The sequence below is a fragment of the Petromyzon marinus genome (assembly GCF_048934315.1).
Source record: "Petromyzon marinus isolate PM22_M1 ecotype Great Lakes invasive population chromosome 84 unlocalized genomic scaffold, UKy_Petmar_22M1.pri1.0 chr84_unloc.4, whole genome shotgun sequence".
NCBI lineage: Eukaryota > Metazoa > Chordata > Hyperoartia > Petromyzontiformes > Petromyzontidae > Petromyzon > Petromyzon marinus.
Genome location: NW_027422641.1, coordinates 15,371 through 32,752, shown reverse-complemented (window position 1 = coordinate 32,752; position 17,382 = coordinate 15,371). Strand labels below are relative to the sequence as shown.

The 17,382-nt window shown below is 45.0% G+C and overlaps 1 protein-coding gene across 3 annotated transcripts; it reads left to right on the top strand.

Moving 5' to 3' along the window:
- The first annotated feature begins 358 nt into the window (after positions 1–358).
- On the top strand, positions 359–17,138 carry LOC142908452 (ribonuclease inhibitor-like). 3 transcript variants are annotated; one of them, XM_076059161.1, is made up of 6 exons: positions 359–1,118; positions 9,816–9,902; positions 11,794–11,877; positions 12,451–12,537; positions 14,367–14,450; positions 15,236–17,138. In XM_076059161.1, the coding sequence occupies exons 1-6, from the start codon at positions 457–459 to the stop codon at positions 15,315–15,317; spliced, it is 1,086 nt and encodes a 361-aa protein (XP_075915276.1). In that variant the 5' UTR covers positions 359–456; the 3' UTR covers positions 15,318–17,138. The 3 variants fall into 3 exon arrangements, 2 of the variants coding, with proteins under 2 accessions (XP_075915276.1, XP_075915277.1); XM_076059162.1 differs by lacking the exon at positions 9,816–9,902; XR_012931787.1 differs by lacking the exons at positions 359–1,118; positions 9,816–9,902 and adding an exon at positions 5,483–5,778.
- Positions 17,139–17,382: the final 244 nt, after the last annotated feature.

Genomic DNA, 17,382 nt, shown 5'->3' with positions numbered 1-17,382 from the left:
AAGAGCCGAATGGCTCACAGGGCTATACAAAATAAATGAAACTGAAACTGGATTGGTTATACTTCACTCCAGATTCAACGTCAAATTTGTAGACCTCGTCATTTGTAAAAAAGTCCACGGGAGATAATGACTCCGAATATATGATTCCCGAGAAATTAAAATAAGATCAGATACAGAGGGATCAGGCTACTCATGGTCACCATTGCCCAAGTGGTGAGAGAGTGAGTTCAATGTTTCCTTGGAAAGCTGATGGAAGTTGTTGAGCAAATTTGTCATTGGAAATCGACACTCTCCACAATGTAGTGGCTGCCACAGTGTTTGCTGATGATGCAGTAGCCAGATTAGTTGAAGTTCAAGTGAACCTACGATGTATTCACACAATACGTGTTTGGGCTCATAGTACACCATGGACGTGGCAGCTGCTGTGCCAAGGAAATTGTATCGTCTCTTGGCAATATGGCTCTGAAGGGGGTTCAGCAAAACATCCAGATGTTCAGCCAAAAAGATCTAGAAGAGTTTGTTGTTAGTTCTTCTGAACTAGGAAGTACATTCATCAACAAAGTGTTCACATGTGAGGGCATTAAACAAGGGAGTTGTTATTCATTTTCACACTTGACAATGCAGGAATTCTTTGCAGCGATAGCTGTGCATCTGTCACATTCAACATGGCCAGTGAATGACGTCATCAAGGCTATTAAGGACAGCAAAGATGGGAGGTTTGATGTGTTTCAGAGGTTTTTTTGTGGACTGGCATCAAGCACTCCATGGAAGTTCTTTGAGGGTATCTTGGATCCTCCATCTGCAGATTATCAAAAGGAAATAATCGAGTGGCTCAATCGCAGCATGAAGAATCGGATGGTTGACAAACACAGGCTCAACAGTCTCCTGCACTGCGTGCACGAGCTGCACGACCGCAAGTCCCTGAGTGATGTCACTCGGTCCATGACTGAGATAGACCTGTCATTCACAAGGCTGTCCCTGCCAGACTGCGCTGCCATCTCCTGGATCCTGCTGCAGCGAGAAGAACCTGTGGAGACACTCAACCTGTTCGGCTGTGGCATCGGCACCGAGGAAATGAAGAGGCTTCAGCGTGGACTGCACAGATGTAAACATCTAGTGTAAGACTGGCACACCTTGCATTCACTACTTCACAAATTGTGTGTGCATAATTGTGCGTGATATCAACTCAGTTTCAATTGAGCACCAGGTGCAGTGTGTAAAACATCGCTACTCGGGAGACAAAAGCAGCCGGGCGTGATACTGGCCACCCACTCCATCATATGCCATGCCGGCTTTCATAGGTGCTCCCTAACGGCACTTTCCCCAGCAGTCTGTTAAGGCTATACGGCAGATCTTTGTCTATAAGAATCCTCACTTATTAACTGTGCATACAGTACAATGTAACTCCATTCTCACGTAAACACTCGGTCTTGCGTAGCCCAAGCATGAACACAAATTTTGACAAATTCTTCCCCTTTCCACTGCCATCATTGTCCTCACTCACTTCACTCCTCTCCCCGCACGCCACGCTCACCCCTCCCTTGATACCTCCCATTAACCCCCAATCTGCTCCTGCCTTCACTTTTCCATAACCCATCCCCCACCCTTGCCCATACCTTCACTCTCCAGCCGCATACCCACTCCCACTCATCCACTGAGGGATGAGGTTCGGTGAGTGAGTGCGTGCCTGCTTGAGTTGGTGGGTGACTTGGTGGGTGGATCGATGAGTGAATATGTGGAGTTAAGTGAGGATGTGAGTGGCGTGTAAGTGGGTTGGTGAATGAGTGAATTAGTGTGTGAGTGGGTTGGTGAATGAGTGAATTAGTGTGAGTGGGTAAGTAAATGTACAGTGAGTAGGTGGGTCCACAGTGAATGCTGCACTCACTGTACGTTAAAGTACAGCATCCATATTCATGGATGCTGTAAAGTTTTCCATCATCTTCAGCAACATTTAATTAGCGATAATGATAGCCCTCGCACTATATGCAGGGAGTGAGGTGACCTTAGGCCATACTGAGAAAATGTAGCCCTGATTGCGACTGCGGTGGAGAGTGAGGGTAACGGTTTGATCCACGTGTCCGATTCAAGCCCCTGGTTCACAGTGGATCATGGTCAGTGATTGTGCTCACCACTACAGAGACAGCTAATTGGTAATGGGTGTTAATCTTTGTTGTAAAGCATTAAAGAGACAATGATCCCCCAAGTAGCCCATATAAACTGGTGGGGAAAGTGAAGCCAGTGACAGGGAACAAGCACACACTATTACACTGCACTTTAGAGCACAAAGACAATCTCCCCGTGGAGCCTGCAAACACTTTTGAGGCAAGTGCTGATCGCACTTCCCTGACCAGCACCGTCCTTGGCTGTATTTCTCTCCCCATTGCTGATGTTGACACACCACCAGGTACTCATTTAAGGCAGAGTCACCCTACGGGAGTTCCAGGACCAGAATTTTTTCAATCACTCACCACTGATGCTGTTTACGGATATTGAACCCAGGTCACTTCGTTTGTAATGTAATGTGCCAACGACTTTCCCACCATTCCCCTAAACGCATATAAATACACAAAGACACTCGTATATACACACAGACATGTACACACACAAACGTACACATAGTGTACATATAAACTCACACACTCCTACACATGTACAAGTACAGCCTTTGGTCAGTCTACTGCTGGATAAGGCACTCCCACACCATGCAGGTCTTGGGGGTTATTTGACCAGACATCACCAATCTTGTCAGTGTGGGTTGGTGTAGAGCATAGAGATGAATGTTGTTCCATTGCCATAACGCAGCTCCGCAGGCTACAACAACTGTTGTTATACATGTTAGTCTTGGGTAGAAGCACCATCCAGCCTCGAGCCTATTTAGATTTTCAGATTTATTAGACCTTACATGTGTAGTGTTCGATTTCACTCGGACAACTTTTGTCTTTCTTTGAACACCGTTTTATTTACAACTCTCAGCATGTCCTCAATATTTTACAGTATCCATGTCGCCACGGCTCGCTCGTTGTGCTTCACTCGACTCGCTCGCCACCTTGGTCTCTCCACTCCCCCACGATTACTTCGCTTACTCAGCCGCTAACTTCTTCATCTCTGCTCTCCTATATCACCGTCACTATGCTCTCTCCACTGCTAACTGCTTCGTCTCTGTTCAGCTTCGCTATCGCTATGCTCTCTCCACTGCTGGCTGCTTCTCTTCTTCAGCTCCGCTATCGCTACGCTCTCTCCACTGCTGGCTGCTTCTCTTCTTCAGCTCCGCTATCGCTACGCTGTTTCCAAGCTCCGTCTCCAACTCTGTCTCCCAAACTCTGTCTCTCCAACTCTCTGTCTCCAAGCTCTCCACACTTCAATTCCCCGCTGTTCACTCCAAGCTCTCCAACTTCAACAACCTTGCTCCAATTGCCGACCCCCCAATTTATCCCCGCTCTCATTACTCCCCAATTAATTAGTCCGTGTCCCAACGACGCTCCGCATCGTTCGAACCTGTTTCTCCTCCAGACCTTTAGGTGCCACTCTAGCCTTGGCAACAGCTCCAGCCAATCACAGCCGTCCTTGGTTCACCCAGCTTAATTGCCCTAATATAACCTGCACTGTATTTGCCTTCGCTACAGGCTGACCCAACATAACCCGTAGTGTCTGTGTTATCATGTAATCACGCTGAACACATCTTTGAATTCAAAGGGAAACCCATAGAGACGCGACCGCTGCACAGGCGTTAGTTCAGGGTTTTGCATATATAGATCTCGCAACCAGTCCGGATCATCTCCATCACCCGGCAACATCTCACTCTGTCCCGTTGCCAAACACGCCTCCCCTTCCGGACCCGGCGCTGCCGTTGCATGCGCCAACGTTGTACCCTCCAGAATGACGACCGATTCGTGTCCCACGTTTACAATTTGTATTAAAGGGTCGCAATTTGCCGGTACAATAGTCAAAGCCCCTACCAAAGTGGGCATCCGTGATACAGCATTTGAGGGCGTCAGCAATATACCCTCCTGTTGCTCGCCGAAAGGCAACTGTTTTTTAAAGCGCAGCGGCACAAGCATCTGCGTGCCAGGCGGAACGCGAACGGTGCGGCTCACCACGGCCTGCACCACGGCATTCGCAACCGCAAGCTTAGAAGGCGTTCCCAAAAATTTTAGACATTTTCCCGATGGCAATTCCAAACACCCCTTTCTCTATAGAAATTCTAAGTGGCATCCTTTGCAAATAATCCGTTCCCAACAAACACGGTACCGCCAAGGCCTTGGAAACCAAAATATTCCCCGTAACGCTCACTTCGCCAATTTGATTCGTCGCGACCATACAACCCATAATACCGAGACTGCCACCATTTGCTACTATGCACGGCCCATCAACCGGTTCTAGGGCCTGGGGAAAAGTTGGCAATAAGCAAAAAGTTTGTAACGAGATAAGGGTCGCAGAAGCCACCGTGTCAACAATAACTCTGACCATCACCCCTTGAATAAGTGCCATCACATCCGACGACCCCGGCGCAGCTCCCAAAACACGATGCACCAACGCGCCCCACACGTCCTGACCGTGCACAACATATGAATGAGATGTGAATGGGTGAGATGACGCAGATTGGTGATGTGGAAAGAGCGGCCGTGTATTGAATGTATCGCGACTCACCCGGAATCCTCGGTCCTGGGAGAATCCTCGGTTGTAGCTGGTCGGCGCCCTTGGAAGGCCGCCCCTGCGCCACCAGCAGTCGCGGGCAACATGTCCTCTCCGTCCGCACTCGTAGTACATCCATACACCGCGGGGCGACGCAGCATGCCCGCGGGTGGCACCCCGGCCGCCGCTGCAATCGGCGGTGCCTCGCCCACCGCCACCGCGCTCTCGGACGCGGCAGCGCTCAGCAACAGCAGCTGCGCACCCACCACCGCTGGCTCATCGCGGAGGTCCAGGTTGACTTTGATGTTCCTGGCGATCTGTAGAGACATGTCATCGTCGTTGTTGCTGTCAGGAAGCGAAAGGATGACTCGTAGCTCCTTGGCCAACTGCAAAAGCTTCTCCTGCAGCAAGGAATCCAGGGCCTCCTGGTCCATCGCCAGGTATGCTACTTGAGCGAGGGCCAACAGCGCGCTGCGGAATGCAAGAGGGGATTCCGTGTCCTCCCGCTTCCTTTGCTGGAATCTACGTTTGGCGACCGACCGCGGCTCGTACACCTTGCTCATTGCCGTGAATGCCCCATCCAGTGTTGACCTGACGGTGGCAGGGAATCCATTAAATGTCGCCAAGGTATCATCATCGAGGGCCGTCGGCAGTGCCCGCAGAGCGGCACCCTCAGTCCACTCCAGAGATTGATAAGCTGCTCGGAACCGTCTTGTAAATGCCGTCCAATCCCCAACTTTGGCCTCGAACCGCTGCACATGAAGTCGCCGTGCTATTCCCGATGGTGGTGCTTCATCGTCGTCGGATTTCTCCAATCGCTCCGACCCCGCGGCAACATCTGCTGGTCGACTTGACACCGTCGGTTGCACCTGGTCCGATGTCACAAAGCGGTTAAACGCCTCCGTCAATGTCGCCATCCTGGCCTCCCACTGGGCCATGAGGACTCTCCAATCACTCGACGGTGCGGGGGTCTCGGCCTCGCTCGAACCGCTGTCTCATTCTCTAGACTCTCGTTCAACCAGGCCCTCCGGAGGAGTATCGGCCACTTGGCAGGACACGGGCAAGCACGTCCTCGTCGTTGCTGTCGTCGGATGAGTCCACCGGCACGTTCTTCTTCTTGGCCGCCTTCCTTGACATCTCGGCATGGTTCGTAGTCACTCTGACACGAAATGTAGTGTTCGATTTCACTCGGACAACTTTTGTCTTTCTTCGAACACCGCTTTATTTACAACTTTCAGCATGTCCTCAATATTTTACAGTATCCATGTCGTCACGGCTCGCTCACCGTGCTTCACTCGACTCGCTCGCCACCTTTGTCTCTCCACTCCCCATGATTACTTCGCTTACTCCGCCGCTAACTTCTTTGTCTCCGCTCTCCGCTATCACCGTCGCTATGCTCACTCCACTGCTAATTGCTTTGTCTCTGTTCACCGCTATCACCATCACTATGCTCTCTCCACTGCTAACTGCTTCGTCTCTGTTCAGCTTCGCTATCGCTATGCTCTCTCCACTGCTGGCTGCTTCTCTTCTTCAGCTCCGCCATCGCTACGCTCTCTCCACTGCTGGCTGCTTCTCTTCTTCAGCTCTGCTATCGCTATGCTGTTTCCATGCTCCATCTCCAACTCTGTCTCTCAAACTCTGTCTCTCCACTCTCTGTCTCCAAGCTCTCCACACTTCAATTCCCTGCTGTTGACTCCAACTTCAATTCCCCGCTGTTCACTCCAAGCTCTCCAACTTCAACAACCTCGCTCCAATTGCCGACCCCCCAATTTATCCCCGCTCTCATTACTCCCCAATTAATTAGTCCGCGTCCCAACCACGCTCCTCGTCGTTCGCACCTGCTTCTCCTCCAGACCTTTAGGCGCGACTCTAGACTTGGCAACAGCTCCAGCCAATCACAGCCGTCCTTGGCTCACCCAGCTTAATTGCCCTAATATAACCTGCACTGTATTTGCCTTCGCTACAGGCTGACCCAACATAACCCGTACTGTCTGTGTTATGTAATCACGCTGTTTCCACTATGCACCTTCCTACTCCACTACACATGTACACTAATATACACACTCTCATATATGAATATACACACACTCACTCACATGTACACACTTTACACACCCCTGTTTGAGTCTGCAGTTTTAATGTGACAGTATTTTTTTACATGAAAATGAATGCAAGGAATCTTCATATAATAAGGATTCACATTCATGAGGCGCAATTCATCCAGTGATATGAGTGCGCCATGGACAAATTAGTGAATATACGCATGTATGTGCGTTATTTACTTTCGTTACTGTGTGTGTATGTAGGTGTGTAGACGAGGAGTAGTAGTGTCGTGATTAGCGCTACGCTACGCTATGAACCCGGCGTCCCGGGTTCGATTCCCGCTAACGACCAACACCGGTGACGATTATCTGAACCGGACCTGGGCCTCCCTCTAGGTCGACTCAGACTCAAATGAGGACCTGGTGCGGTGTGTAAACATTGCCACTAAGGATACAAAGGCGGTCGGGGTGGTGTAGGTCACTGTTGTATATGTTGGTTGTGAAAATTTTGATGAAAATAATAAAAATTAAATGAAATTTGGAATTTGCGTAATTATCCGCAATTATGTTAGGTGATGCAATTATGCGCATAAATTATGCTAATTCGAGATATAATCATATTCATTAATGCTCGTGTGTGTGATTATGCTATTGCAATCCGTTATTATGATTAGGCCCCGCCTCGCTGACGAGGGTCGGATTATCAATCGGAATAATACAATTCTTCGTATGAAGTTATGCAGGTGCTGTGAGCATGCCAGAGTCAGCTCGGCTTCCTTGTTTAACTTCGTATTATCGATCGGTATAATACAATTATTCTCGTTTTAACATTTACTGAGTGTATTAGTGTGTTTATGTCAGGTCTCCAAATTGAGATCTCAACGCAGAATACAGTTCTTATAAATAAGATTATTACGCACGAAATCAGGAAGGACACACGCAACCACTTCTGCGTTAATCAATTTTATTCTAAACAAAACTTTAACATAAGGATATGCGAACTCTCAAGCTCGGAATTTTCAACACAGCATCAACACAGTAAACATCAACGATTGCGTTGTTTCACTTTGACAACTGCACATATCATTAATTCCACTGCGTAACGCGAGCTTAATTGGTGATAGGGAGAGTCGTTAAAACATGCAGGCACGCTATTCTACACAAAAACTTTAACACTCTAATATGGGAATTTTTGTACTTGAAATTGTCAGCATAGTACTACAGGCAATGTTCATTTCATTGATCCATCTCTTCAACCCTCAATAATCACGTTGTTAATTGGGTAACGGAACAATTGATTGCTTCCTCTGGGTACCAGGAGCATATGGAAAATACGAATAAAAAGTCCTTAGTAGTTCATCCGACGATATTCATGCGAAAAGGCAGTCAAAACAATTATTATTCTCAAAGGCAAAAGTATACGTCAATGGATTCATCGGCAAGATTATGCCATTAAAAGAAAACGAACGACTGAGATACTTCTAAATGACTGTATCCACGTAACTCAATAGGCAGCAATGTTCTTCACGATCAGCACCTTGGAATGTCACTCTTCTTGATTGTCCCGATATGCGTGTTGTGTGTCTTCGTGAAGCAGACGCAGGGTGATGCGTCGTGAGGGTGAGAGTGTGGGGGGAGGGTTATACGAACTGCTTTGTTCTCTTGCTCGGGGCGTCGGCTTGGCTGCTCGTGCTGGCAGATACGGTCTCTTTCCACTGATGTAGTAGCTGCGCCGCACGTGCTCTCTGTGGAGATGCTCGAACGCGCTCTTTGCTGGTTCGCTGACTCTTTTGCTCATGGGCGGCTGGTCAGGCTCTTTCCATTGCTGGATGAGCCAAGTCAGCACACGCTTGGCTGCTGGCAGCTGGCACTCAATGTAGAATAAAAGTCTTTTAGCGATATTTCTTTCAGCTCTGAACTCACACTCGGTGGCACATCGCTACTCTGCCAGCCTCTCATCCTCGGTTGATCGCGGGGCCCCCTTGGAGCCTGCCGCTCGCCACCCTCTTCTGGCGCTTGCTGAGCTGTTGTCTTGTTGAACTGTCGAGTGTGCTATTGTCGCTCACTCTCAAAACTTGAAAATTGTATTTGCACACCTCTTACACAACTCTGATAGCTTAGTACGATACAGCTTATCGCAATCCTCGATTCTGCAAGCGACTCAAAACATCAGGATGAATGTATAATAACTTTCAGCGATACTCTGTCTGCCCATGCCGAACTCAGCACCTAACGTCCCCTCGCCCCTCTTCTCTGCGGGACACAGCACCCATTGCTAATGTCTCGAGGCCATGCCTCGGAGCTGGCTTGATGTCTTCTTCCGAACGCTGTCTCGCTGTCCTTTGCGGAGCTTAAATGTGAAATTCCCTCTCCTCTCTCCGCGTCTCTTGCGAGAGAGAGAAAAAAACAGATGCCCTCCCCGTCCGCTGTCTCACCGCGGTCGCGCGCGTGATTGCCCCCCTCCCCTTTTGGTGACCCCGGGCGGCTGTGTTACATCAAACAGGTTTGTTTGTGAATTGTCCTTTGGCAATCTGGAGATTTTGCAGATAGTCGCTAACCTCTCTTTGCCCCGGAGGTTATTATTTATTTATTTAAACGACCTTTTTACGATCTCCCGTTGCTGTTTGCTGGTCCTTGTCGTAGCGGTGTTTATTTATTTATTTCAGTTACTATTTTTAAAATATCGGCAAATATTATTATTGATTTTAATTGTGGAAAAAGGGCCATATACAACACCACCCACCCCCTCGTGTGCCGTTCCGGCCTTCATAGGTGCTCGCTAACAGCACTTGCCCCTACAGTCTGTTAAGGCTACACGGGGGATCTTTGTCTTTTTTGTAAGATGAGGTCTTGCAAAACAACACCCTTATGAACACAAACACGTTTCAGATTATAAAGGTACAGTGCAGTATAAATGAATGGATGATTGTGAGTAAACTCCTTTTTGTGAATGCCACCTATGATATATAAAATGTCTAACACAGAAGCATTGAACAATGAGCAGCTTTGCTCATGAACGTGTGTGCTCTGGTCACGTGCACCGCCATTGTGAGTGTCCCTCACTCACCGCGTGTTTGACTCCGCGGTTCCCGTGGGCTCAGTGAGTCAGCGCTGTCCCTTCCCCTGTCCACCCGGGTTTAGGCTGAGTGAGAACGAGATCAGAGACAGCGGACTCCAACTTTTAGCCGACGGGATGTTGGAGAGAGAAGGGAGTTTGGAGACGTTAGTGTTGAGTAATTTCCTGATGCACACACACTAATATAGGTACACCTAAACAAATATATACACATATACGGACACAAAACACAAATATACTCACTATACCATAATAATGTATTTAAACGTCGATTATAACTTAATTTATATGCACTCATCAATTAAGTTATTAGCCACACTTATTACAGCACTGTTAACCACTTAAATAACAATACAATTACATATTGACTTAAAGCTTTCGTGACTGCAGGAATTCATACTCTTTAGGTCTTTCGGTAAAGTCATGTAGATAGAAAATAATATTTGATTATTTTTCTATCTACGTGACTTTACCGAAAGACCCAAAGAATAACAATGCAATTACCATTGTCACATTACCTACTATAACCAATGATATTGTTTCAACTATATTGTGTTAATACAGTAGATCATCGATTATCCAGCAGCATCGGAGGGGAGGGGTACTGGATTTTCAAAAAACACCAGATGATCACATCATTATTTAAAATAGCTTGTTTTTGCACATTCTTGAATAAGATTATGTTTTTAGGTGTTCTGCATATATATTGACTGTTTCAAATAGTTTACGATATAAAAATCGCTTAACTAAATATACAAAGACAAAATAAATATCTTGCTGTAAATAGTGACTATTTACTGTACCGCACTCAGCACTCCAATATCGAAGACTCTGCATGGGGTGATGTGCGTACAACGCTCTTGTTCAACAACTTGTGTTAGACATCGACTTGTGTTTGACAACTTGTGTTTGACAACTTGTGTTTGACAACAACAACAACAACAACATGTGTTTGACAACAACATGTTTTTGACAACAACAACTTGTGGTTGACAACAACAACTTGTGTTTGACAATCGCCGGACTGATGCAGCCTTCAGACCGGTGCTCTGGCGAACGCCGAACTGCACGCAATTTTCGCCGGATCAAGCTGTATATTTACTCTTTCTATTACTGTAGTTGTTAGTCATGAAAATGTATATAAGTGCAGTATTTTAATTGTTTAAGTTGTATGTAGTGTATAATGTACTGTATACATTTTTTGATGCGGAAATGGGAGGATGTTCTGAGGAAATTAGGAATGAGAGGCTACTGGAACAGTTGTAGTGGAAATGCCGATATGCAGGCCAGGTGCTAAGTTACCTTGTGCCAGACAGTTGTCACTGGGGGTTTCCTTTAATTACATTGTGATGAGATGTTCAATGAAACGCTTTCAGGTGTGACCGCTTACAGAATGATGCAATATCGAAATTAAATCATGATTATTTGATCTATATATACATACACACAGATTCTACAGATAACTTTTAGCAGACTTTTGGGTCATATACTGTTCGGGAACACCTAATGAAGACCAGAACGGCACATGAGGGGTTGGGAGGCCAGCACCACACTCAGCCAACTGATATTTACTTACTACACCAGGTAGTAATTTAAGGCTGAGTCGACCTAGGTGAGGTCCACGGCCGTTTTAGATATTCATCAATGAAGTTAGCCATGAGCGGCAATCGAACCAGGTTTGTGGCTCACTGTGCTAACCACTGCACCACTACTTCCCATGCGCATGCGCATGCACACAAATATGCATGCACTAAGATACACATGTACCAAACACGCATAGAGATGGACTTACACAAATGCACACATAGTAGACATTCACACACACATCACATTCAACCCAAAAATCTAAACAGCAGTTGCTATTTGCAAGCTCCTATTAAAGTTGACACGAGGTTAATTTGTGCAGTCTCCACAAACACGACCCTCAACCACTATCCCATCAACCACCACCACCTCTCACCATCCCTCACCATCCCCCACTCTGTGCCCCGACCCTCCACCCATCCGCTCTGCCCCGACTAACCACCTCTTCTCTTCCTGCAGTCTGTATCTTTGTTCACTGACGGACAAGTCGGGTTCCTCTCTCAGTGTCATCCTCAAGGCCAACATAGGTTTGAAGATTCTCAGGTAAGCTCTGCTGTTCGTTTCTCACTTGCGCTCTGTGCACTAACTGCTAATTATTGGTGCAACGCGTTGTGAAGTAAACATTTGAATGTGAACACATTTAATCTTGCTGTCCTGCTTAATCGAGTCCACTTTAAAAATGTTTTACTGTAATCTTAACACATTTGTTTAGTTTATCACATAGGTTAAAGCAATATTCATATTCACAACATTGTTAGCAGATACATTAATTGAAAACATCTCCCTGTGTTCTCGATGAAAATGTACTTCACTTGTGTGTGATCCTCTCTTGTAACTTTGTGTTTATATAAACACAAACACTTCATATTATAAAGGTACAGTGCAGTATAATTGAATGGATGATCGCGAGTAAACTGATATTTGTGAATGCCACCTATTCTATATAAAATGTCTAACAGAAGCATTAAACAATGAGCAGCTTTGCTCATGAACGTGTGTGCTGTGGTCACGTGCACCGCCATTGTGAGTGTCCCTCACTCACCGCGTGTTTCACTCCGCGGTTCCCGTGGGCTCAGTGAGTCAGCGCTGTCCCTTCTCCCGTCCACCCGGGTTTAGGCTGCGTCGCAACGAGATTGGAGACAGCGGCCTCCGACTTTTAGCAGACGGGATGTTGGAGAGAGAAGGGAGGTTGGAGACGTTAGTGTGAGTAATGTCCTGATGCACACACACTAATATAAGTACACCTGAACAAATATATACACATATACAGACACAAAACACCAAGATACTCAGTATAGCATGATAATGTTGTATATTTAACGTCGATTATAACTTAATTTGTATGCACTTATCAATTAAGTTATTAGCCACACTTATTACAGCACTGTTAACCACTATTAAATAACAATACAATTACAATGGTCACATAACCAACTCTAACCAATGATATTGTTTTAAATTATATTATGTTAATATATTAGATCATCGATTATCCGGCAGCCAGATTTTCAAACACAACCAGATAATCGCATAATTATTTAAAATAGCTTATTTTTGCATATTCTTAAATACGATTATATTTTGATTTAAAGCTTTCGTGACTGCAGTAATTCATATTTTTAACTCTTTCAGTAAAGTCACGTTGAAGGGAAACAATAAAATATATATAAAACAATATATGTTTTATTGCTTTATATATTTTATTATTTATTGTTTCCCTTCAACGTGACTTTACCGAAAGAGCTAAAAATACGATTATATTTTTAGGTGTTCTGTATATATATTTAATGTTATTAAATAGTTTGCGATCTAAAAATCGCTAAAAGTAAATATACAAAGACAAAATGAATATCCTGCTGTAAAAAGTGACTATTTACTCTTCTTGGTTCTTTCGGTAAAGTCACGTAGAATGGAAATAATAAAATAATAAAAATAAAACATTATAAAATTATCGCGACGTTTTGGCCACAACATTTACTAACCGCACTCACCACTCCAATATCAAAGACTCTGCATGGGGTGATGTGTGTACTATGCTCTTGTTAAACAACTTGTGTTTGACAACAACAAAAACTTGTGTTTGTCAATAGTTGGACTGATGCAGCCTTCAGACCGGTGCTCTGGTGAATGCCGAATTCCACTCAATTTTCACCAGATCGCACTTTATACTTTCTGTTTCTATGACTAGTTATTAGTCATGAAACATTTATATACGTGCAGTATTTTCATTGTTTAAGTTGTTGTATGTAGTGTGTAATGAACTGTATATATTATTTGACACTGAAATAAAGCATAGCTGCTTGTTTTGTCATGCACTTTGTGCCGATCGCCGGACTGGTTCAGCTTTTGGAGCGGTTTTACCGGTTTCATCGGATGTTGGAACCCAGATAGGCACGCTCTGGATATAATCAATGATCATCTGTATTTAATGTCATAGATTACAATTAAGAATTTTATATAATGAACGGCTGCAATCTTGACATTAATTGCCCACCCATACGTTTACATTAATAACACCACAACCTAACTCTTATTAAAGCCATAAATCACCAATGGCTCTTATTCGCCAACCCGATACATTTGAACATTATTTTAACCTTACCCAATATACAGTTTAAACTAGCCTTTGCCTCGTGATGGGTTACGTGGACATCTGTGAAAAAGAGCTTTTTAGCTTTTCAGATTCTCTAATATAAATAAATATTCAGATTTATATTCTGGCTCCTCTGCCTGTATCTAGTGGCCTTGCATGGACAAACGCGATTTTTAATACAAAATATTGCAGACCTCGCCAAATGCGGTGGGTTACGTTCCTGTAAAATGCCGTGTTGGACAAAGCCACATTAAACAATTAATAGACAAATAGGATTGCGTTCCTGGGTCCGAAATGATTACTCCCTCTGTTTAGCTGATTCTACGAGATTTCCACCCTTATTGTACTAAAAGGTGTTGAGTTGCTCTCCATGTCTTGTGAGTGTGTACACTTTTATTTTCCAGTTTCACCCCACTCAGTGCCTCTTCTCTCCCTGTAGTCTGATAGAGTGCTCACTGACGGACAAATCGATCCCAGCTCTCCATGACATCATGATCACCAACAAAGCATTGAGGAAGCTCGGGTAAGTTATGCAGCTTGTGTCTCATACGCGCTCTGATTGTTGCTACAAACAAAACAACTTAGATTCGTCAGTAACACTGTGGCCTTAGCAGGAGAAAATATGGAAAAGGCAACGTTTTGGAAATTGACCTTCACAGCATGTTTGTGTGCTATGAGAGCCATTGCCAGAAGTGGAGTGAGTAGTGGAGTGTATTCCAGTGCATTTAATATTCTCTTTGGTTCTTTCGGTAAAGTCACGTAGAAAATAAAATCAAATAATAATAGAATAGACGTTCCGATTGCAACACAAGCAACCATCATCAGGTAAGAATGAAAAAAAATAGCAAACTTAGAAACACAATGCAACACAACACAGAACCGAACAGCACAACAGCCAACACCCCACCTGGCTGACCCCGCTCCTCCAAATAATCACAATATTCATTATCAGACCAATGAACATGTCCAAACGACTGGAAATGCGCCTGATCTTAAATCTGCAAGATAAGCAGGCTTTAGCCTGGAGTGCTGAGACGGGTGACCACCGCGCATAACCACAGGAGTTATAGGCAGCAGAGCTAAGTTGCAGACAACAGACTGCAGTGTGCAGCACAATCCACCGTTGTACTTCACTACGATCCTAGATCTGCAGTCCTTGCCATCACAGGCCTGCACTGACCCGCGTGGTGAAGTATGGTGAAGCAGCTCTCATGGCATGGAGAGACCTTCATCCAGCATGGTTGTTGTGGGGGCTGCGTGGGTCTTTGTGTGAACCCGCGTCAGCGTGAACCTCTCTCTGTGCTGCAGGGTGGATGGCAATCGCTTCAGTGAGGAAGGGAAGCAGGAGTTGAGGAGCAGATGGACTCACCGAGGAGGCCTGGATATTTAGATATAAGCTGAGAGGCCGTGCTGGCCCTGCAGCAGATGGAGCTGGTCCACGCACGACTTGAACAGCAGCCCGGCTCATTTTACCTCCACCGCACCGATCGTCGACCCTGACTCTGAGACGACAATGAGCTGGGAGCTTTCTCTGTGAGCTCCACATGGAGCCAAGGGTGAACGCGACTCCAAGATGCTGATGAGTGTGGTGATTCCAATAATGTGTAATAATGTGTAAGTGTATTTATGAATATGTTGTATAGGGAAGCGATGTTGGTGGCATGCGGAAGGGGTGTCGGTGGCTTTTAAATGGTCTGGCAGCTCACCATTGTTTCACTGAGTAGGAATGTTTTTCATGAATGTGCGTACATAGGGGTGTGTATCACACTCATGCAGATATCCTCGTCTATTTATGTATGACTTCAATATTCACCCTCTATCTTTTTTATAATCATGTATTTTAACTTTCAGTTGCGCTATGATCGGTCTAAAAATAATCTTCCAAGCCGACTTCAGATAGAATACATTTATTAACGATTGTTTTAAAGTTGTTTTACTCTGAATTCTCTTTCATTGCTCTAATTGATTAGTTTTCGATTTTGGTGCCTCGGATCACACTTGCAATTGAAACTATCCAGGTTAAAAACCTGGCTAAACAAATACACTTGATATTTCTTATCTTTGATTATACACATCTGTATACCAAATAACAGCACTTCAACAGCCTCGAAATGCTTAACAATGTATCAATAATTAAATTGTAATGTATACATTTATTGGCAGACTGTCATTGTCTGGGTGTGGTCTGGGAATGTTTATTGCTGTTGTTTTACTGCCTTTCCCAAGCTTGGGAACTGATGCAATTTGAACTTGCATACTTTTAGGTATTTGTTTAAGTAACGCCATGGTGGTGTGATGTCATCTTCCTCGCCTGGTATGCAAGAGTTCAGGGGTTGGATTTCGACCCTGATGACACCTGCTGTATAGTTGGAGTCTGCATGTTCTCTCCGTGGTCACTTGTTTTTTTTTTCCTCTGGGTTCTCCAGTTTTTCTCTCCATATTTAGAAACATCCGTTTAGATGTATTTGCTGCTATAAATTTTCACGTGATAATCCACTTCCTCGAGCTATTATTAGTGGCTTGCTTCTGAAAAATTAGATAATAGCTCTGGGCCTTTCCTGGTAAGATAAAAAAAAGAGTTTAGTTTCATTTGTATATTTTAAGTGATTTGTTCACCTTTACTTTACTGTGCACTCTTATCGTGTTGTATTGTATTGGTTGTTGTAACTTTTGTCCTGTCTCTACTGCACTCATTGCATTACTCCAGTATAAATGTTCAGATTCTGCTATTAGGTGTAGATTTATATTTGTTTACTCAGCCTTAACTGAGTATCCATCGCAGTGTGTAAACATCAGCACTGGGGAGACAAAGGTGGCCGAGCGTGGCACTGGCCACACCACACCCTCGTGTGCCATGTCAGCCTGAATAGGTGCTAACTAACTGGACTTTCCCCAACAGCTTGTGGAGGCTACATGGGGAATCTGTGTATGTTTCCGTGTGTGTGTGTGTGTACTGTATATGGGGGATCTGTGTTGTACTTGTGTGTGGGGGTAGCCGTGGTTTAGATGGTGATGATGAAACACGGGAACAGAGAAGAGACTCCCAGTGACTCCACTCCTCCGCTCCCAGTGTCAGCGCGTTGAGCTTTTGATGCAGGAGGTTTAGGAAATGTCCATTTGTCTGACTCCACTTGCTTCTCTTGCTTGTCAAGCATTCTAACTTCTCGCATGGACTACGTGCTGGAGAATACAAACTCGGTGTAACTCACAAGAGGACTCTTCTGGTTACTTATGCAGCGTTGCCATTTAAATATTTCAATGTTATTGAATAGTTTTGATATTGTACCCAATGCTATCATCGACCGTACTAATGGTGTCACGAGACTAATAACATAATGTTTGGATATCTCACGGTGCAGTGCAAGCATTTGTGTTCGATAGCGGCCCACGAAAGTGGATATCACAGAGCTACCAGTCAAATGCATTCCACTAACACTCGGTTTCAGACAGACCCA

What these genes read in the sequence shown, in the direction of transcription:
- LOC142908452 (XM_076059161.1), top strand. Translation starts at nt 457, where the DNA reads ATGGCTCTGAAGGGGGTTCAGCAAAACATCCAGATGTTCAGCCAAAAA. An exon ending in CACAGATGTAAACATCTAGT is followed by an intron (nt 1,119 to 9,815) that starts GTAAGACTGGCA and finishes ACCCGGGTTTAG; the next exon opens with GCTGAGTGAGAACGAGATCA. An exon ending in GGGAGGTTGGAGACGTTAGT is followed by an intron (nt 12,538 to 14,366) that starts GTGAGTAATGTC and finishes CTCTCCCTGTAG; the next exon opens with TCTGATAGAGTGCTCACTGA.